This window comes from Gekko japonicus, unplaced genomic scaffold (genome assembly GCF_001447785.1).
Source record: "Gekko japonicus isolate JY-2015 unplaced genomic scaffold, Gekko_japonicus_V1.1 scaffold336, whole genome shotgun sequence".
In the NCBI taxonomy this organism is placed as follows: domain Eukaryota; kingdom Metazoa; phylum Chordata; class Lepidosauria; order Squamata; family Gekkonidae; genus Gekko; species Gekko japonicus.
The window spans coordinates 810,274-827,030 of record NW_015172014.1 but is presented as its reverse complement, the minus strand read 5'-3'; the positions used below and the strand labels follow the sequence as shown (position 1 = coordinate 827,030).

Sequence of the window (16,757 nt, the reverse complement as noted above, 5' to 3'; positions counted from 1 at the left end):
GTCTGTTGCGGGGAGGGGAAGGGAAAGGAGTTTGTAAGCTGCTCTGAGACTCCGAGTGAAGGGCGGGGTATAAATCCAATCTCCTCCTCCTCCTCCCACGAGAATTCTGAAACTGTGGCCCACTCAGTAGAGTTGAGCTCAGTGCAATAAATTCAAAGTGCCAGTTCGTATCTCTAAGTCCCTGACCGATTTGGGGCTGGAGTATTCAAAGGACTGCTTCCTCCCCTACTATCTGGCCCGCCGCCTAAGACCTTCCTCACAAGCCTTTTTTTTTGAGGAGAGAGGGGGGTGGTGAAGAAGGACAGGGCTATTTCAGTGGTGGCACCTCCCCTTTGGAATGCCCCCCCCCCGGAGCTCGCCTGGCACCCAGCTTACTTTTTGTGAGAGGCCAAAATGTGCCTTTTTACTCAAGCCTCTGACAGACGGTTCCCATCTTCTTTCAACTGCTTTATGGTCTGCTTCTAGCCTTTTGTATGAATATTATTTTAGATGGCTTAATGTTCGTTGTATGCCGTTTTTATGCCCGGGCTGGTTTCTCACGGCACGTTGGGTTTTGTGGTACTGTTTCAGGTGTAATAAGCCACCTCAGACAGGGCTCTGGAGAGACAGAATATCCATTTCCTATCTAATTATGCGCTTTTTCTCCCTCCGCCTACCCTCTCCCCCAAGACAAAGGCCAAAACAGATTTTTGCTTTGCATCCCAAGATCACCGTTTAATATAATTCCTTGCGATAGGTACAAAGCACCCTGCGGTCCCCCCCCCGAAAGAATCTCATTACCGTGGCACAAAAATAATATCGGGATTGTCTTCTCTTTTAAATTTGCATTCACCCAGACGTTGTTCTAGTTAGAAGAGCAGCCTACAAACACGATTTCATGAAGGATCTGGAGTCACGCCTTCTCCAGAATACGATTATTGCATCGAGGGTCTCTGTCGAATCCTGGATGGCCGATGGCAGCGGCTTCCTGAACCTTAAGGCGTGGCCTCCAGCTTTCCAACATTTGGTTGTGGTACTTCCCCCCCCCCTCCCACTATCAGGCCGGAGGTCTCCCGAAGCCCCTGCTGCCTTCAGCAACGTTGAAAATACTTCGGGAGGTGCTCTCTTCGGCACAACTCTGTCAGAGCCTGGGAGAAAATGGCGATCTGGACCGACGTTGAGGGGGGAGGTGAGGTTTGGCAGGGAAAAGGTCAATTTAAGGCACCAGTGGCAGGTTTGGGGAGGAACGCCCAGCATCCCTCACCCTTAGTGGGGCAGTGCATTTGTCAACCTCCGGGTCATCTCTGGGTCTCCACCCCACTCGGAGCCCTCGGCTGAGGGCAGAGAGCCACTGTGGGCCTGGCCCTGAAGGACACTTGAGCGGTGGTTGTGAGAGGAGACGCCCGTGAGGCGACCCTTCGGTCTGGCAGGCTCGTGTGCCCAATAAGGTGCTGGAGGGCCGGAGGGGGTCCCCCTGCCCACCTCCACCCTGGAGCGTTCCCTCCCCCAGGAGAAAACTCCGGAACCCTGGCCGTCAGTCTCCCACATCCCCACCAAACTCCGCGGCCCACAGAGGTGGGGGGAAGGGAGAGGCACTCAAAAACCCCCTCAAAATGATGCCAACAACTTTCCCGAGGGCAGCGCCTGAGGCCCTTCTGCCTCACGAGCCGAGGCACCAGCCCCTCTGAAGGCGTTATGGGGCAACCGGGGAGAAACCCTGGTTTCGAAAAGCTTTGGCTAACCTCTTGGCGTCTTTGGCCCCTTCCACCGCTTGGCGGAGGCACTTGGAAGGATCGGCCCTCACCCCGGCCAGCTCCCGAGCCAGGCGCTCCAGGTCCCGGCGGGAAAGGCCTTCCAGAACGTTCCACTGGGGGAGGAAGTAGTGAGGAAGGCACCGGTGGACTAAGCAGGCCGAGAGGTCGTCCAGCAGGCCCAGCCAGGCGTGCGCGGTGTTCTCCTCTCGGCCCAGGTAGCTGGCGGGCAGCCGCTCGCAGGCCCGGAGCACCAAGGTGAAGATGTGATAAGGGCCGAAGCCCTCGGGGAGGTGGCGGCCGAGGACGGCCGTGGCCGCTCGGAAAGCCTGGAGCACAGGCTGGGGCAGAATCCGCCTGAGGTGCAACTCGCTGGTCGAGAAGGCCAGGCGCCAGCGGGCACCAGAGGCCGCGGGCAAGAGGTAGAAGCCCCCAGCCACTTCCTCGTCTCTCAGCTTGCCGTCCCAGAAATGGGCCTGAGTCAGCCAAGGCTGGGCCACTTCCGGCCACCCCTTCAAGGCCACGACCGGGACGAGGTCGTAGAGGACGCGGCAGTGTCCGACGGAGACCACCGCCGAAGTGACGCAGCCCCGGCGCTCGACCCGCGTGTCTTTGGCGGCGGCAGCAAAGGAGTGGGCGAGCCAGGCGGAGACCAGCTCGGCGGACAGGTAGGCCTCGTCTCCCAGGCAACAGTCCGACCAGCGGTGGAGCGTGGCGGGCTCGAAGGGCCGGAGGCTGATCTGGGCGTGGCCGGGGGGGCTCTGCTTCATGTCCAAGGTGACGGGGACCCCGGCAGCGTGAAGAATGGGCACCAGGAGGGTGAAGTCCACGTCATAGTCCCCTCCGGGAGAGAGGTGGTGTGGGACAGCCAGGTCCACATCGACGGTGCCTTGCTGGACCCCTCCGGAGAGAAGCAGGTATCGATTGACTGCTGGAAGCTTCCCGTCAGAGCTCTGAACCACACCTGTGGGAGGGGGTCAGAACAGGACAAAAGTGCCTTAGAACATGAATGACACTGCAGAGGGCTGAGGGGCTGGCAACAGGATGGTGAAGAAAGGCAGCCCACTCCTGGGAAAAGGATGTGGAAAGCGAGAGCCAGTCTGGAGCAGTGGTGAAGTGCGCGGACTCTAATCTGGGAGAACCGGGTTTGATTCCCCACTCCTCCACTTGCACCTGCTGGATGACCTTCACTCAGAGTCTCAGAGCGGCTTACAAACTCCTTCCCCTCCCCACAACAGACAGCCTGGGAGGTGGGTGGGGCTGAGAGAGCTCTTTCCAGAACTGTCCTTGAGAGAACAGCTCATATCAGAACTACGGCTTGCCCAAGGTCATCCAGCCAGGTGCAAGCGGAGGAAGAAGAAGAAGAAATTGGATTTATACCCCACCCTTCACTACCCAAGGAAGTCTCAGAGCGGCTCACAAACTCCTTTCCCTTCCCCTCCCCACAACAGACACCCTGAGAGGTGGGTGGGGCTGAGAGAGCTCTTTCCAGAACTGTCCTTGAGAGAACAGCTCTTATCAGAACTACGGCTTGTCCAAGGTCATCCAGCCAGGTGCAAGCGGAGGAGTGGGGAATCAAACCCAGTTCTCCCAGATTAGAGTCCGCGCACTTAGCCAGCCAGGATGGTGTAGTGGTTAAAGTGTCAGCCTTGGATCTGGGAGACCCAGAATCAAATTCCCACTCCTATCACGGAAGCTGGCGGGGTGACCTTGGTCCCATCGCACCCTCTCACAGTCGCACCTACCTCACAGGGTTGTTGTGAAGGTAAAATGGAGGGGAGGGGAAGGATGTAAGTCACCTTGGGGCCCCATTGGGGGAGAAAGGTGGGGTATAAATGAAGTTAATAACAATGAAATCAAAAGGAGCCCGTGGTGTCTGGAAGGTGGCGCTTGTCCACTTGAATTACACAAAGCGTGGATGTTAAACGGGGGCTGGAGGGGGATTCCCAGAACGACTTGGGCATGGAAGCATCACAAGCCTTTAGACGGAGTTTCAAACGCAGAACGGGCCGCAGTTCTGTGGAAAGCAGAGAGTCTGATTGGCAGATGGGTCTGCAGGCCAAGAGGATGTTAAGAGGGAACATAAGAGAACATAAGAGAAGCCGACGTTGGATCAGGCCAATGGCCCATCCAGGCCAACATTTTGGGTCACACAGTGGCCAGAAATACCAGGTGCCATCAGGAGGTCCAGCAGTGGGGCTAGGACACTAGAAGCCCTCCCACTGCTGCCCCCCCCAAGCATCAAGAAGGTTAAGGTGCTGGTTTTGACCTTTAAAGTCCTATATGGTCGGGGGCCTGCCTACCTGAGGGACTGCCTTTCCCCACACGTCCCCTAGAGAGCACTGAGAGTCAGGGTCACAAAATCGCCTGACTCTCCCTGGCCCAAAAGATGCTAGACTGGCCTCGACCAGGGCCAGGGCCTTCTCAGTGGCGGCTCCATACTGGTGGAACGAGCTCCCGGAAGACATCAGGGCCCTGCGGGACCTTCTACAGTTCAGCAGAGCCTGTAAAACGGAGCTCTTCCACCACGCCTTTGATTAGGAGCCGCCAATGACACACCGGTAACACCTGAACTGTTAACAACTGAACAGCTATGGCCCTCATATTAAGAACAATAAGAACAGTTACTTACTGGTACCTGTTCGGCTGCACTATACCACCGAAAACAGTCTCTGTGATGCTACCACCATCTATATCTACAGCACTATAGATAAATTGGATTATTGGTGGTTGATTGTATGAATTTTTAGATTGTTGCAATCTCGATGCACCCATGCTCTCATTGTACCTATCCTGCTGTATTTGAGCTTGTTGTTAGCCGCCCTGAGCCTGCCTGTGCGGGGACGGCAGAATACAAATCGAAAATAAATAATAATAATAATAAGAGATTGGATTTATACCCCGTGGCCCTTCACTACCCAAAGGAGTCTCAAGAACAGCTCTGACAGAACTATGGCTTGCCCAAGGTCATCCAGCCAGGTGCAAGTGGAGGAGTGGGGAATCAAACCCAGTTCTCCCAGATTAGAGTCCGCACACTTAACCACGACACCAAAGCGTCTGCCGCAAGATACCCTTCACTGTCCTCAGACGCCCCAGGGAATCAGGTGGTGGCAAAATTAACACTGTATTCATTAACCTGACGTTCGTGGGTGTGGCTGTGTTCAGGGACTTCAGACCCAACTGTAGAAAAGAGAAAGAATCTAGTAGCGCCTGAAGGACTAACCAAATTTATGGCAAGGGAGGAGCTTTTGTGAGTCAGACTCACACAAGCTTCTCCCCGCCACAACTTTGGTTAGTCTTTCAGGTGCTCCTGCTCTTTTCTCCTGCCACAGACAAACACGGCCACCCACCTTAACCTTCAGCCCAAGGTGCAGTCTGGTGTAGTGGTTAAGTGCCCACTCCTCCACTCACAGCTGCTGGATGACCTTGGGCAAGAGAGAGTTCTGTCAGAGCTGTTCTCCCAAGGACAGTTCTCTCAGAGCTCTCAGCCCCACCTACCTTACAGGGTGTCTGTTGTGGGGAGGGGAGGGGAAAGGAGTTTATAGGCCACTCTGAGACCTCCTTGGGTAGTGAAGTAAAAGGTAAAGGTTCCCTTGCTCGAAAGCCAGTCGAATCCGACTCTAGGGTGGTGGTGCTCATCTCCGTTTCAAAGCCGAAGAGCCAGCGCTGTCCGAAGACGTTTCCGTGGTTATGTGGCCGGCATGACCAAGGCGCACGGAACGCTGTTACCTTCCCACCAAAGTGGTACCTATTTATCTACTTGCAATTTCTTGCTTTCGAACTGCTAGGTTGGCAGGATGGATAGTGAAGGGTGGGGTATAAATCCAATCTCTTCTTCTTCTTCTTCGCCTTTCAGGTCCTCCTGGGCTCTTTATCTTTTCTGCTGCTACAGACAGACGAACACGGCTACCGCCTTGACCTTCAGACCCAGCTGCTGCAGCCCAAGGCCTAGGAGAAGAGACCCCCCTATTCCTTTTTATTTAGTTTGTTTGCATTGCTTATTGTCCGCGTTTCTCACTGAGACTCAAGCCTGATTGCACAGTGTATTTTAGCAGGAATCAAATCAACAGGACAGGACATCCAACAAAAAAATGCAAAAGCATCTGGGTTGCAGACATCTGAAACCAAGCAGACATCTGAAACCAAGCGTGTTGTGTTAATGCAAATTTTGCTTTGTTTCAGAAGCAGAAATTAGATAGGAGGGCCATACAGCAACAGACGATGTGTACTACACACAGCAGTGTCATATAGCACACAGTCCCCATCCCTTTCCCAAAGCACGGTTTGGAACCATTTAATTACAGTGCGGCCCGATTGCCTGTGCAATACAGTGCCTCCCTGAATATGTTGGGTTTGCATAGTTTGTGGAATGCCAGGAGAGGAGGGGTCTTCCTGACGTTATCAGGTAGGCAACTGCATAAGGTGGGGGCCACAACAGAGAATGCACATGTACAGGCAGCTGCTGATTTTGCCCATCTGTAGGGTGGCGCCCACAACAAGTCCCTGCTCAGTGGAGAAGGATGGGAGGAGCTGGGTGTGGCTCAGTGGCAGAGCCTCTGCTTGGCATGCAGAAGGTCCCAGGTTCAATCCCCAACATCTCCAGTGAAAAGGACCAGGCAGTGGGTGATGGGAAAGACCTTTGCCTGAGACCCCGGAGAGCTGTAAAGAGGGGCTGTGGCTCAGTGGAAGAGCCTCCGCTTGGCATGCAGAAGGTCCCAGGTTCAGTCCCCGGCATCTCCAGTGAAAAGGACCAGGGAGTGGGTGATGGGAAAGACCTTTGCCTGAGACCCCGGAGAGCTGTAAAGAGGGGCCGTGGCTCAGTGGTAGAGCCTCTGCTTGGCATGCAGAAGGTCCCAGGTTCAATCCCTGGTGTTATCTCCAGTTAAAAAGACTAGGGAGCAGGTGGTGTGAAAGAAGAGGAAGAGAGAAGAGATTGGATTTACACCCTGCCCTTCACTACCCAAAGGAGTCTCAGAGCGGCTTAGAAACTCCTCCCCCCACCCACAACAGACACCCTGTCAGGTAGGCGGGGCTGAGAGAGTGCTGACAGAAATGGCTTTTTTTCAAGAACAGCTCTGACAGAACTATGGCTTGCCCAAGGTCATCCAGCAGGTGCATGTGGAGGAGTGGGGAATCAAACCCGGTTCTCCCAGATTAGGGTCCACACACTTAACCACTGCACCAAACTGGCTCTCTGCCTGAGACCCTGGAGAGCCAATGCCAGTCTAAACAGATAAGACTGACTGAGGGTCTGATTCAGTAGCAGGCAGCGTCCTGTGTCATGAGGGAAACTGCTGAGGTGGAGCAAAGGGGAAGAGGTGATTCTGCAGATATGAAGGACTAAGGCCAGGGCAGACTTTGAATGTGCCAGCCAATACCTTGAATTGAATCCAGTAAAGGGCGGGCTGCCAACGGAGCGACAGCAGAATGGGAGTACTATGCATGCGAATAGCCACCTAAAGGCAAAGGCTTCCCCTTGCTCAAAAGCTAGTCGAATCCGACTCTAGGGGGCGGTGCTCATCTCCGTTTCCAAGCCAAAGAGCCAGCGCTGTCCGAAGACTTCTCCGTGGTCATGTGGCCGGCATGACCAAACACCAAGGCGGCGGCCCATAAGAGCCACCTAGCTCTGGATAATAAAAACCGAGCTGTGACATTTTGCACCAACTGAAGTCTCTGAGTTGACTCTGAGGGGGGGACCTACGTAGAGTCCATTACAGTAGTCTAGCCTTGATGTTACCACGGCACTGATCCAGGTGGCCAGATTGGCTGGGTCGAGATTGGGGGCCATCTTGTGGGCTAGACTGACTTGGAAGAAACATTTTTGGGAGTCGCATTAACTTGCTTCTGCACCAGTAATGCTGGGTCCAGTATAAACCATAGACTCTGGACCGAGTCTGCAAGTGGTCAGCTGAACCCCACCAAAAGTGGGAAGCGGGAGGCTTTCAAGACTTCAGCCTTCCCAGCCAGAATTACCTCCGCCTTGTCTGGGGTTCAGCTTCAATTTGTTCTCTTTCAGCCATTTAATCGCAGTAGTCAGTCAGTGACTCAAAACCTCTACTATATTGCCAGGAGATTTGGACAGAGAGAGATAGAGGTGGGTGTTGTCAGCATACTGATAGCAACAGTCCAGAAGAGAGAACACGGTTATAATACAGGATAAATAAATCCAACCACATTGATGGGGTCTGAACTGGCAGAGACTGAGCAAGAGAGAGATCTTGGAGTTGTAGTGGATAACTCACTGAAAATGTCGAGACAGTGAGTGTGACTGCAATAAAGAAGGCCAATGCTATGCTGGGGATTATTAGGAAGGGTATTGAAAACAGATCAGCCAATATAATAATGCCCCTATATAAATCAATGGTGAGACCTCATTTGGAATACTGTGTGCAGTTCTGGGCACCACACCTTAAAAAGGATATTATAGCTTTGGAAAAAGTGCAGAAAAGGGCAACTCGAATGATAAAAGGGTTGGAACACTTTCCCTATGAGGAAAGGTTAAAGCGCTTAGGGCTCTTTAGCTTGGAGAAAAGACGACTGAGGGGTGACATGATCGAGGTTTATAAGATTATGCATGGGAAAGAGCAGGTAAAGAAAGAGGTACTTTTCTCCCTTTCTCACAATACAAGAACTCGTGGGCACTCCATGAAACTGCAGAGCGGTCGGGTTAGAACGGATAAAAGGAAGTACTTCTTCACCCAAAGAGTGATTAACACATGGAATTCACTGCCACAGGAAGTGGTGGGTGCTACAAGCATGGACGGCTTCAAAAGGGAATTAGATAAGCATATGGAGCAGAGGTCCATCAGTGGCTATTAGCCACAAGGTATAGCTAGGGGCTCTGGGGCAAGTGATGCTCTGTCTTCTTGGTGCTTGGGGGGGGGGGTCAACAGTGGGAGGGCTTCTAATGTCCTGGCCCCACTGCTGGACCTCCTGATGGCACTGGTATTTCTGGCCACTGTGTGACACAGAGTGTTGGACTGGATGGGCCTTTGGCCTGATCCAACATTGGCGTCTCTTATGTTCTTATTAACCACTCCCAGTTAATCCTAGAAGGCATACTTGGTGTTGTATTTAAGGACTGGGGTTCTTTTGAAGGGGACAGAGGTTCCAGCGCAAGAATGAAACAGCATGTTTGTGAGGTGTTTCCGACTTTGAAAAAGGTTATCTTTGAAACAAGCCATCAGCTAGTCTGCTTGTCAGTTGGAACTTTAAAACAGCTGGAGTTTTGAAAACTTCCTGCTGGAACTTTGAATACTTCTTTGGAGGCGGGTCACCTGGTCAGAACTCTGTAATACTTCCTGGTGCATTTCTTGGGGATATGTCTATGACTGGAGTCTTGAGTTTTTGTACACATATCCTTTATAGGAACTGATGCCACTATACCTTGCATGTTCATTGCGTCCTTTCCCTATGTTGTTACCAGTGTACCCTTTAAATTGAATTAGTGTGAGCTAGCTCACAGTTTTTTAGCCTCTGGCTCATGCATTTTTGTCTTAGCTCAGGAAGGATGGGCTCCAGAGGAAACTTATGCAGTAGCCAAACCGCTGGCTCACAGCTTTAATGGCAGTAGCTCACAAAGTAGAATTTTTGCTCACAAGACTCCGCAGCTTAGAGGGAGCATTGGTTGTTAGTAGTTCTACTACGGTTGTGGTAAGGTGTCGATCCATATTGTCTAATGCATTATTGTTTGTTGTATTTATGAACATCTCTCCATTATTCATTTAAGACTCACACAAAGAATAACTGTATTGATTTCCTTATTTGTGTAGGTAATCTAGTACATTATTTGGGAACTGTCCAATTTCACGGTTGGATTTATGTATCCTGTCAGCATATTGATGGGCATCCAATCCCAGAACGACCAATGATTTCTCCTAAGGGCTTTATGTACATGATGGATAGCACTGGGGAGCTTATTGTAAACGGGATCCTATCGTGTAATTTCTGTACTGCTGTGTCGTGTTAAGACTCATGGCTATGCTTCCATTCCCTCTGGCGGTTCCAGACTTCTAAAACCCTCATGCACTAGTTACTGAATGTCCCGTCTTGTTGACTCTGTTGCACTGACTCACTCTGTGTAATCCACCTTGAGTCCCTGTAAAAAAAGCGGACTATAAATAGTTTTAAATAAAAATAAGCAAATAAATAAACTGCGCCCTGTGAGAACCCCACAGGCCAAATCCCATGTTGGCGATAATCCATCTGCATTGGGAGCCCTTTGAGGCTGGTGGTCTGTGAAGAATGATCAAAACTTGTCCAAGGCATGCCTCCTCCAGAGGGCCTGACCCACTCTGTCAAAGGCAGCAGATTAACCCAGTGGGAGCCACACAGAGGCCTGGCCCTTGTCCACACTCAGACGGACTTCATCAGCCAAAGCCACCAGAGCCGTCTCTGTCCCATAGCCTAGCCTTTATATTGGCGTTTGCCCCTATGTAAGCCACCCTGAGCCCGCATTGTGGGGAGGGCGGGGTATAAATTGAATTAAATAAATAAATAAATAGCCTGAAAAGGGTCCAGGCAGATGCGTTGTCCCAACAGGCCTGGAGGTGGTCTCCAGAGGATCCAGGAGTCCTGCTCCACCTCCTTCAAGAGCCAGTTTGGTGTAGTGGTTAAGTGAGCGGACTCTAATCTGGGAGAACCGGGTTTGATTCCCCACTCCTCCACTTGCACCTGGCTGGATGACCTTGGGCAAGCCGTAGTTCTGTCAAGAGCTGTCCTTGAAAAAGAGCAGTTTCTGTCAGAGCTCTCTCAGCCCCACCTCCCTCACAGCCGCAATGTTCCCTCTAAGTTGAGTTAGTGCGAGCTAGCTCACAGTTTTTTAGCCTCGGGCTCACAGATTTTCATTTTAGCTCAGAAAGGAGGGCTCCAGAGCACACTAATTTATGCAGTAGCCAAATCACTTGCTCACAACGTTAATGCCAGTAGCTCACAAAGTAGAATTTTTGCTCACAAGACTCCACAGCTTTGAGGGAGCATCGCTCACAGGGTGTCTGTTGTGGGGAGGGAGGGGAGTTTGTAAGTCGCTCTGAGACTCCTTTGGGTAGTGAAGGATGGGGTATAAATCCAATCTCTTCTCTTCTTCTTCTCTTCCTTCAAGAAGCCCCTCCCTACAGAGGAGGAAGGATATCTTACCCCCCTTCCAGACTCTTCTATCCACCCACCCATCACTGAGCTCACAGCAACAGTCAAAACATAACAAAGGGCCACTTGGGTGGGGATGTGGGTCCCCCCCTCTCCCCGCGCTCACCTAAGAGGGAGAAGACGACGTCCTTTGCCTGGTGCAGTTCCGGGCCTTCCCGGACGCCTGGGTTCCTGGCGTGGTACTCTTGGATGAGCTGGTTGAGCTCTTCGATCCGGGCTCCAGAGTGGAAATCGAGGTCCGTGAGAGGTTTGGCCGGGGCGGGTTTCAGGGGGTGGCCGTCTGGGGGGGAAGCCATGCCACCCCCACGGCCCTCTTTCTGGGAGGGCGCGGAGAAAAGAGAGACCTTCCGAGAAACCTTCTTGGGGAAGATGCCAGAAGGGGAGGGAGAGAGAGGGACTGAAATCCCGGGTTTCCTCCTCTGGTCTTAGAGATCCTTCCTTCCTGGCAAAACTGCTTAAATCGGAACTGGGGACCAGGATGGAAACGGAAAGGTGGCGGATCGGGAGTCAGAAAAGTGACCGGGGGCTTCTGAGGCACCTGGAGGGATGCAGAAGCGCCAGACCACCCCCCTCCCCCCTTCTCCCTGCTCCTGCAGGCGTCAGCTCCAGCAGTCCGGGAACCCCATTCACCTGAATCCGGATTTCCGTACCGCGTCGAAGTGTCGGGAGTCCCCTCCCTCTCACCTGCGGCTACCTGGCAAAACAGAGGCCACGCCCACCCAAGGGAGTCCCAGGAACCATGGGAAATGGAGTCTTTCCGCAGCCCCTTCGCGGGGTATCCAAAAGTATCCTGGGAAATGAAATGTTGAGTCCAGGGGCACCTTTAAGACCAGCAAGGGTTTATTCAACGTGTACAAGCAGACTTTTTCAGGCGCGATTTCTCTTCTGCCTGAAGAAGTGTGTGCATGCACATGAAAGCTTATACCCAGGATGAAACGGTTAGTCTTAAAGTGCCCCGGGCTCAAACTTTGTTCTGCTGCTTCAGAGCAACACGGCGAGCCGCCTGAAGCTATTCTGGGAAATGTAGTCTTCGGTTTTTTAACCAACTCCTCCACCAGCGGCCACCTTGCGCAACCTGGGCTTTGCAACAACCCCTTTCGAAAGAGGTACCAGAGATGCATTTTGGGAAATGTAGTCTTTGAACCAAATCCTCCCCGTGTTCTCTAGCCAGCGTCGCCTGCGCGCGCCAGTTTCTTTTCTTTGCAAAGGTGGGGGGTGTGGGGGAGCAGACATGCAGCAAGGGCCCCGACGGGGGAAAGGGTTTTTTTTTTAAGCTCCTAAAGATTCTTGGGAAATGTAGTTTTTTAAAAGCGCTACTAAGGAGGGTTTCCATGCAGAGGCTTTTCCCGGGTGGGGTGTGCTTCGAAGCCGCGCCAGCAGGGCCTGATCGCGAAACTGTCACGTTGCGCTTCAGAAGCCACGGCCGACCTTTTCCTTCGCGGAAAATAGGACTAATTATCCTGTGCAGCAGCGGTCGCCACACTCCAGGTGGGCCCTGGAGATCCCCCTGAATTATAACCAGAGTCACCAGCTCCGTGTTGGGGAACACCTGGAGAGTTGGGGGGGGTGGAGCCTGAGGAGGGCGGGGCCTGGAGAGGGGAGGGACTTCATTGGGGTATCTAATGTCATAGAGTCCATCTTCTGACCTGGCTATTTTTCTGCAGGTGAACTGATCTCTGTTGCTTGGAGACCAGTTGTAATCCCGGGAGATCTCCAGCCGCCACCTGGGCTTTGGCAACCCTAGGATCTCCAGACCACAGAGATCAGTTCTGCTGCAGAAAATGGCTGCTTTGAAGGGTGGCCTCTATGGCATTAGATCCAGCTGGGGTCCCTCACCAAACCCCGCCCCCCCAGACTCCCCCAGTCTAGAGCCCAAGCACTGTGCCTTGTGTCCGACAGAGTCCTTGCCATACGTTTCTTCAGCTGCCAAATTTGTCTCCCATCTTTCTGCCCTTACAAGGGCCACCAAGGCAGCTACCGGTTTTAAACAGACATAATAAAAACCACATTTTTGTGTCCGCAAGTAAAGTGCGGTCGAGTCGCAGCCAGTTTTGGCGACCCTGCTTGGCTTCCAGCTCATGGCCGCGACCCCAGCAAGGGGCTTCCTTTCGAGGCAAGAGAGAAGCAGAGGCAGTTGGCCATGGCCTTCCTCTGCAGAGCCTTCCTTGGCGGTCTCCCTTCCAAATACTGATCCAGCTTAGCTCCTAAGATCTGAAAAGTTCAAGCTATATACCGGGCCACCTTTCCTCTGCAAAAATCACCTTTTAAAAATTGTTACAACCAACCCTCGCCAAACACTCCTGGTTAAAGCAATTAGAAAACACAGTTAAAATACATAAGAAAGCATAAAAGCAGCAATTGAAATATTGGGAGGAAGGAGTGATTATTGAGGGAACGCCAAAGTCTATAACCCCTCTTTCCGCCCACAATAACCCCTATTTCCTCCCAAAAAGCTTTCACATGGTGGTGGAAGACAGCAACAGAAGGGGACAGACAAACCTCCCTGGGGAGAGATTCCCTTAGCTTTGGCACCACTACTGAGAAGGAGAAGGATTGGATTTATGCCCCGCCCTTCACTACCCAAAGGAGTCTCAGAGCGGCTCACAAACTCCTTTCCCTTCCCCTCCCCACAACAGACAACCCTGTGAGGCGGGTGGGCCTGAGAGAGCTCTGACAGCAACTGCTCTTTTTCAAGAACAGCTCTGACAGAACTGTGGCCTGCCCAAGGTCATCCAGCAAATGCAAGTGGAGGAGTGGGGAATCAAACCCGGTTCTCCCAGATTAGAGTCCGCACACTTAACCACTACACCAAACTGGGAGAGAAGGCCCTCTCCCAGATTGGCACCCAGCTAATCTCACAATTAGGTGAGGGCACCTAAGGTTTGGGGGCCCAGAAGCAAGCAATGGAAGCGCCTGACTGTCCCTACGCTCTCCAGAAGGGCTCAGGGGTAAACACAACTGAGTGCCCTGCAGACAGATGTGTGGTGGGGCTGCTTTTATTAACTAACCCAGCGAATAGTCGTATCTGGGCTGCCGGGCCTTCCTCCTCTCTGCCGGAGCCGACTATTTCACTGGCTCGTACACCCAGCCCGTCCCAGACACTCGATCGGTCGAGTAATAGCGGGTGCGGGACTTCCTGGCGCGGGGCTCCGTCTCCCCCGGCCCTTGGGCGATGTTGGTGCTGCCGCCGTGGTACCGCAGCGCCGTTGGCGAAGTCTGCTGTTCGGCTTCCCGGGATCTCCGGTGGGTTCTTCGTGGCTCCGGCGCCTGCTGGTCTTCCTGGCTACTGGTCATGGCCCCTCGTCGTCGTCGTCGTGAGGTTCGTTCGGGACTGGAAGACCGGCTCCCTGGGGGCGTTTGGGGGTGCACTGGGTAGATATAGACTTTGGCCGGTCGGCGAGAACGCGACGGGCGTTCAGCGTCTGGGCCAGGCCCGACGGAGCGATACTGGGCCTCTCCAGTCCCCATGCCCATGCTTCGACGTTCTGGGGTGCGGCCACCACTGGCACCCAAAACGGGGTCAGAGGAGCCAACGCCGGCATCCCGGAAACGGGTGACGGCGTAAGGAGAGGGGGCGGAGGCCCTGCGTAGTCGCAGCCTGCTCTCACCTTCGTACTTGGAGGGCCGCGGGGGCAGAGCCGGCGGGTAGTCTGCGTAGAGGCGGCGCCCCAGGCGGTACGGGCTGCTCTCGTTCTGGAGGTTCATGGTGACTTTCAGGGGTTCGAGCGTGCAGTGCAGGCGGCGGCTGCTGGGCGACCTGCTCTCCCTCCGGCGCCGGGGAATGTCCTCCTCCGACCAGCATAAGGATGGCTTCGCTTTGACGGCATATGTTCTTTTCCCCTTTGGCTTCTCTGTGGCTGCGAAGAGGAAGGGGAGGCGGAGAAGGAAGTCTTCTGAACATGGATGTGATGTTACTCTTGGGAGGCGATAATAATGGCAAGACAGGGTTTGCTCCCCAGTGGCTGCTGCTCGGGGTTGCCAACTCCAGGTTGGGAAATTCCTGGGGATTTGAGGGAGGGGCCTAGGGAGGGCGGGGTCTGGGGAAGGGAGGGAACTCATTAGGGCATAAGGCCCAAGAGCCCACGCCGCCACCCCCAAAGTAGCCATTTTCTCCAGGGGGACTGGTCTCTGTAGTCTGGAGACCTGAAGGCTGGCAACCATCCACAGATTGCCAAACTGGATTATGGCAGGGCAGGAGCTGGCAACAGGGGAGGCAACCGATGGCCTTGAACGGGCTCCGCAAGACAAGCCTGTTCCAAAGCAGGGTCTGACCCTTGGAGATTTGGGGGGAAAGGCGGAGCTTGGGGAGGGAGCTCAGCGAGGATGTGATGTCACATCCTCTGATGTCCCGTCCAGGTCAAAGGTCAGCTCCTCCAACTTCCTTCCCCTTCCAGCCAGGGCACTTCCTCCCGCCAAAATTCAAATACGAAAATTCAGATTCAAAAACATTCAAACAAACAAAATTCAAATACGAAAACAACTTCTTTCCCCTCCAGCCAGGGCACTTCCTCCCACCAAAATTCAGATTCAGAAATTTCACTTCCTATCAATTCCTGCACATTTCCCCTTCCCCACTTTATTTATTTATTTAGATTTGTACCCCGCCCTCCCTGCCATAGCAGGCTCAGGGCGGCTCACATAGTAAAAGCACAATAACAATAAATACATGCATCTAAAACAGTCCTTCGAACAGTTCATAAACAATTAAAACCAACTTAAAGGTAAAGGTACAGGTTCCCTTGCTCGAAAGCCAGTCGAATCCGACTCTAGGGTTGCGGTGCTCATCTCCGTTTCAAAACCGAAGAGCCAGTGCTGTCCGAAGACGTTTCCGTGGTCATGTGGCCGGCATGACTAAACACCAAGGCGCATGGAACGCTGTTACCTTCCCATCGAAGTGGTACCTATTTATCTACTTGCAATTTCTTGCTTTCGAACTGCTAGGTTGGCAGGAGCTGGAACTAGAGACGGGAGCTCACTCCGTCATGCGGCACCCGGGTCTTGAACTGCTGAACTACTGACCTTCCACAGCCTGCAGTGCAGCGTCTTAACCACTTGAGGCGCCGCAGCTCCAACTTACAATATATTAAAATGCTAGCAGTTGACTTAGAATATCAAGATGGCCTCATACATTCTGTAATTTCACTTGATATCAGCTCATTGGTCATTCTCAGTTTCGGTCGGCGAGCTCAGGCTGTCAGTAATGGGCCAGGCACCAGGCTTCAGTTGTTGCTAATGGTGGCAGTTGAAAGCCTGGCGGAAGAGCTCCGTCTCGCAGGCCCCGCGGAACTGCAAAAGGCCTGGAGCTCCTCCTGGAGCTCATTCCACCAGTGTGGAGCCGCCACCGAGAAAGCTCTGGCCCTGGTTGCAGCTAGCCTGGCCTCCTTGGGACCTGGGAGGCCCAATCGATTTTGTGACCCTGACCAAAGTGCTCTCTGGGGTATATATGGGGAAAGGCGGTTCCTCCGGTATGTCGGACCCTGGCCATAGAGGACTTTATATCACTTGGAGGCTTCTTCTTTTTTATTTATTTCAGCTCACTTCTGTATTCTGTACTGAACCACAAGGAAGGCAGAATAGACAAATCCATGTGTTTAGGATTGCCGTCCCCTGGGACCTAACCTTTGGAAGCGAAGGATCAGATGGCTCACTGCACTTTTAAATAATAAGAACCGCCCACTGTTTTCCTGACCAGGAACCCCCCTTTGACCTTTCGCAAGAACGTGAAGGTTGGACGTCCGATCACTGCATCCATCACGGGTAGAAAACCCCACAGGGCCAGCATGCAGAAGCCAGCCCCTGTGGATTCTCCACGCCTGTTATACAGCTGTCAAAGGCAAGGGTGCCCTGATGGGGCAAACCAAATTAAAAGCCGGCAACCCCTGA

General features: G+C 53.1%; 1 protein-coding gene across 1 annotated transcript; it reads right to left on the bottom strand.

Moving 5' to 3' along the window:
• Positions 1 to 731: 731 nt before the first annotated feature.
• On the bottom strand, positions 732 to 11,558 carry TMEM102 (transmembrane protein 102). Its single transcript, XM_015420335.1, has 2 exons — positions 10,981 to 11,558; positions 732 to 2,694 (listed from the first exon to the last, which is right to left on the bottom strand). Exons 1-2 carry the CDS (start codon positions 11,168 to 11,170, stop codon positions 1,673 to 1,675), a joined length of 1,212 nt encoding a protein of 403 aa, XP_015275821.1. The 5' UTR covers positions 11,171 to 11,558; the 3' UTR covers positions 732 to 1,672.
• Positions 11,559 to 16,757: the final 5,199 nt, after the last annotated feature.

Bases quoted from the DNA above. Each gene is read 5' to 3' on its own strand.
- TMEM102 (XM_015420335.1), bottom strand. From the start codon at position 11,170: ATGGCTTCCCCCCCAGACGGCCACCCCCTGAAACCCGCCCCGGCCAAA. The intron at 2,695-10,980 runs GTGAGCGCGGGG...CCCCTCCCACAG, and splicing joins CGTCGTCTTCTCCCTCTTAG to GTGTGGTTCAGAGCTCTGAC.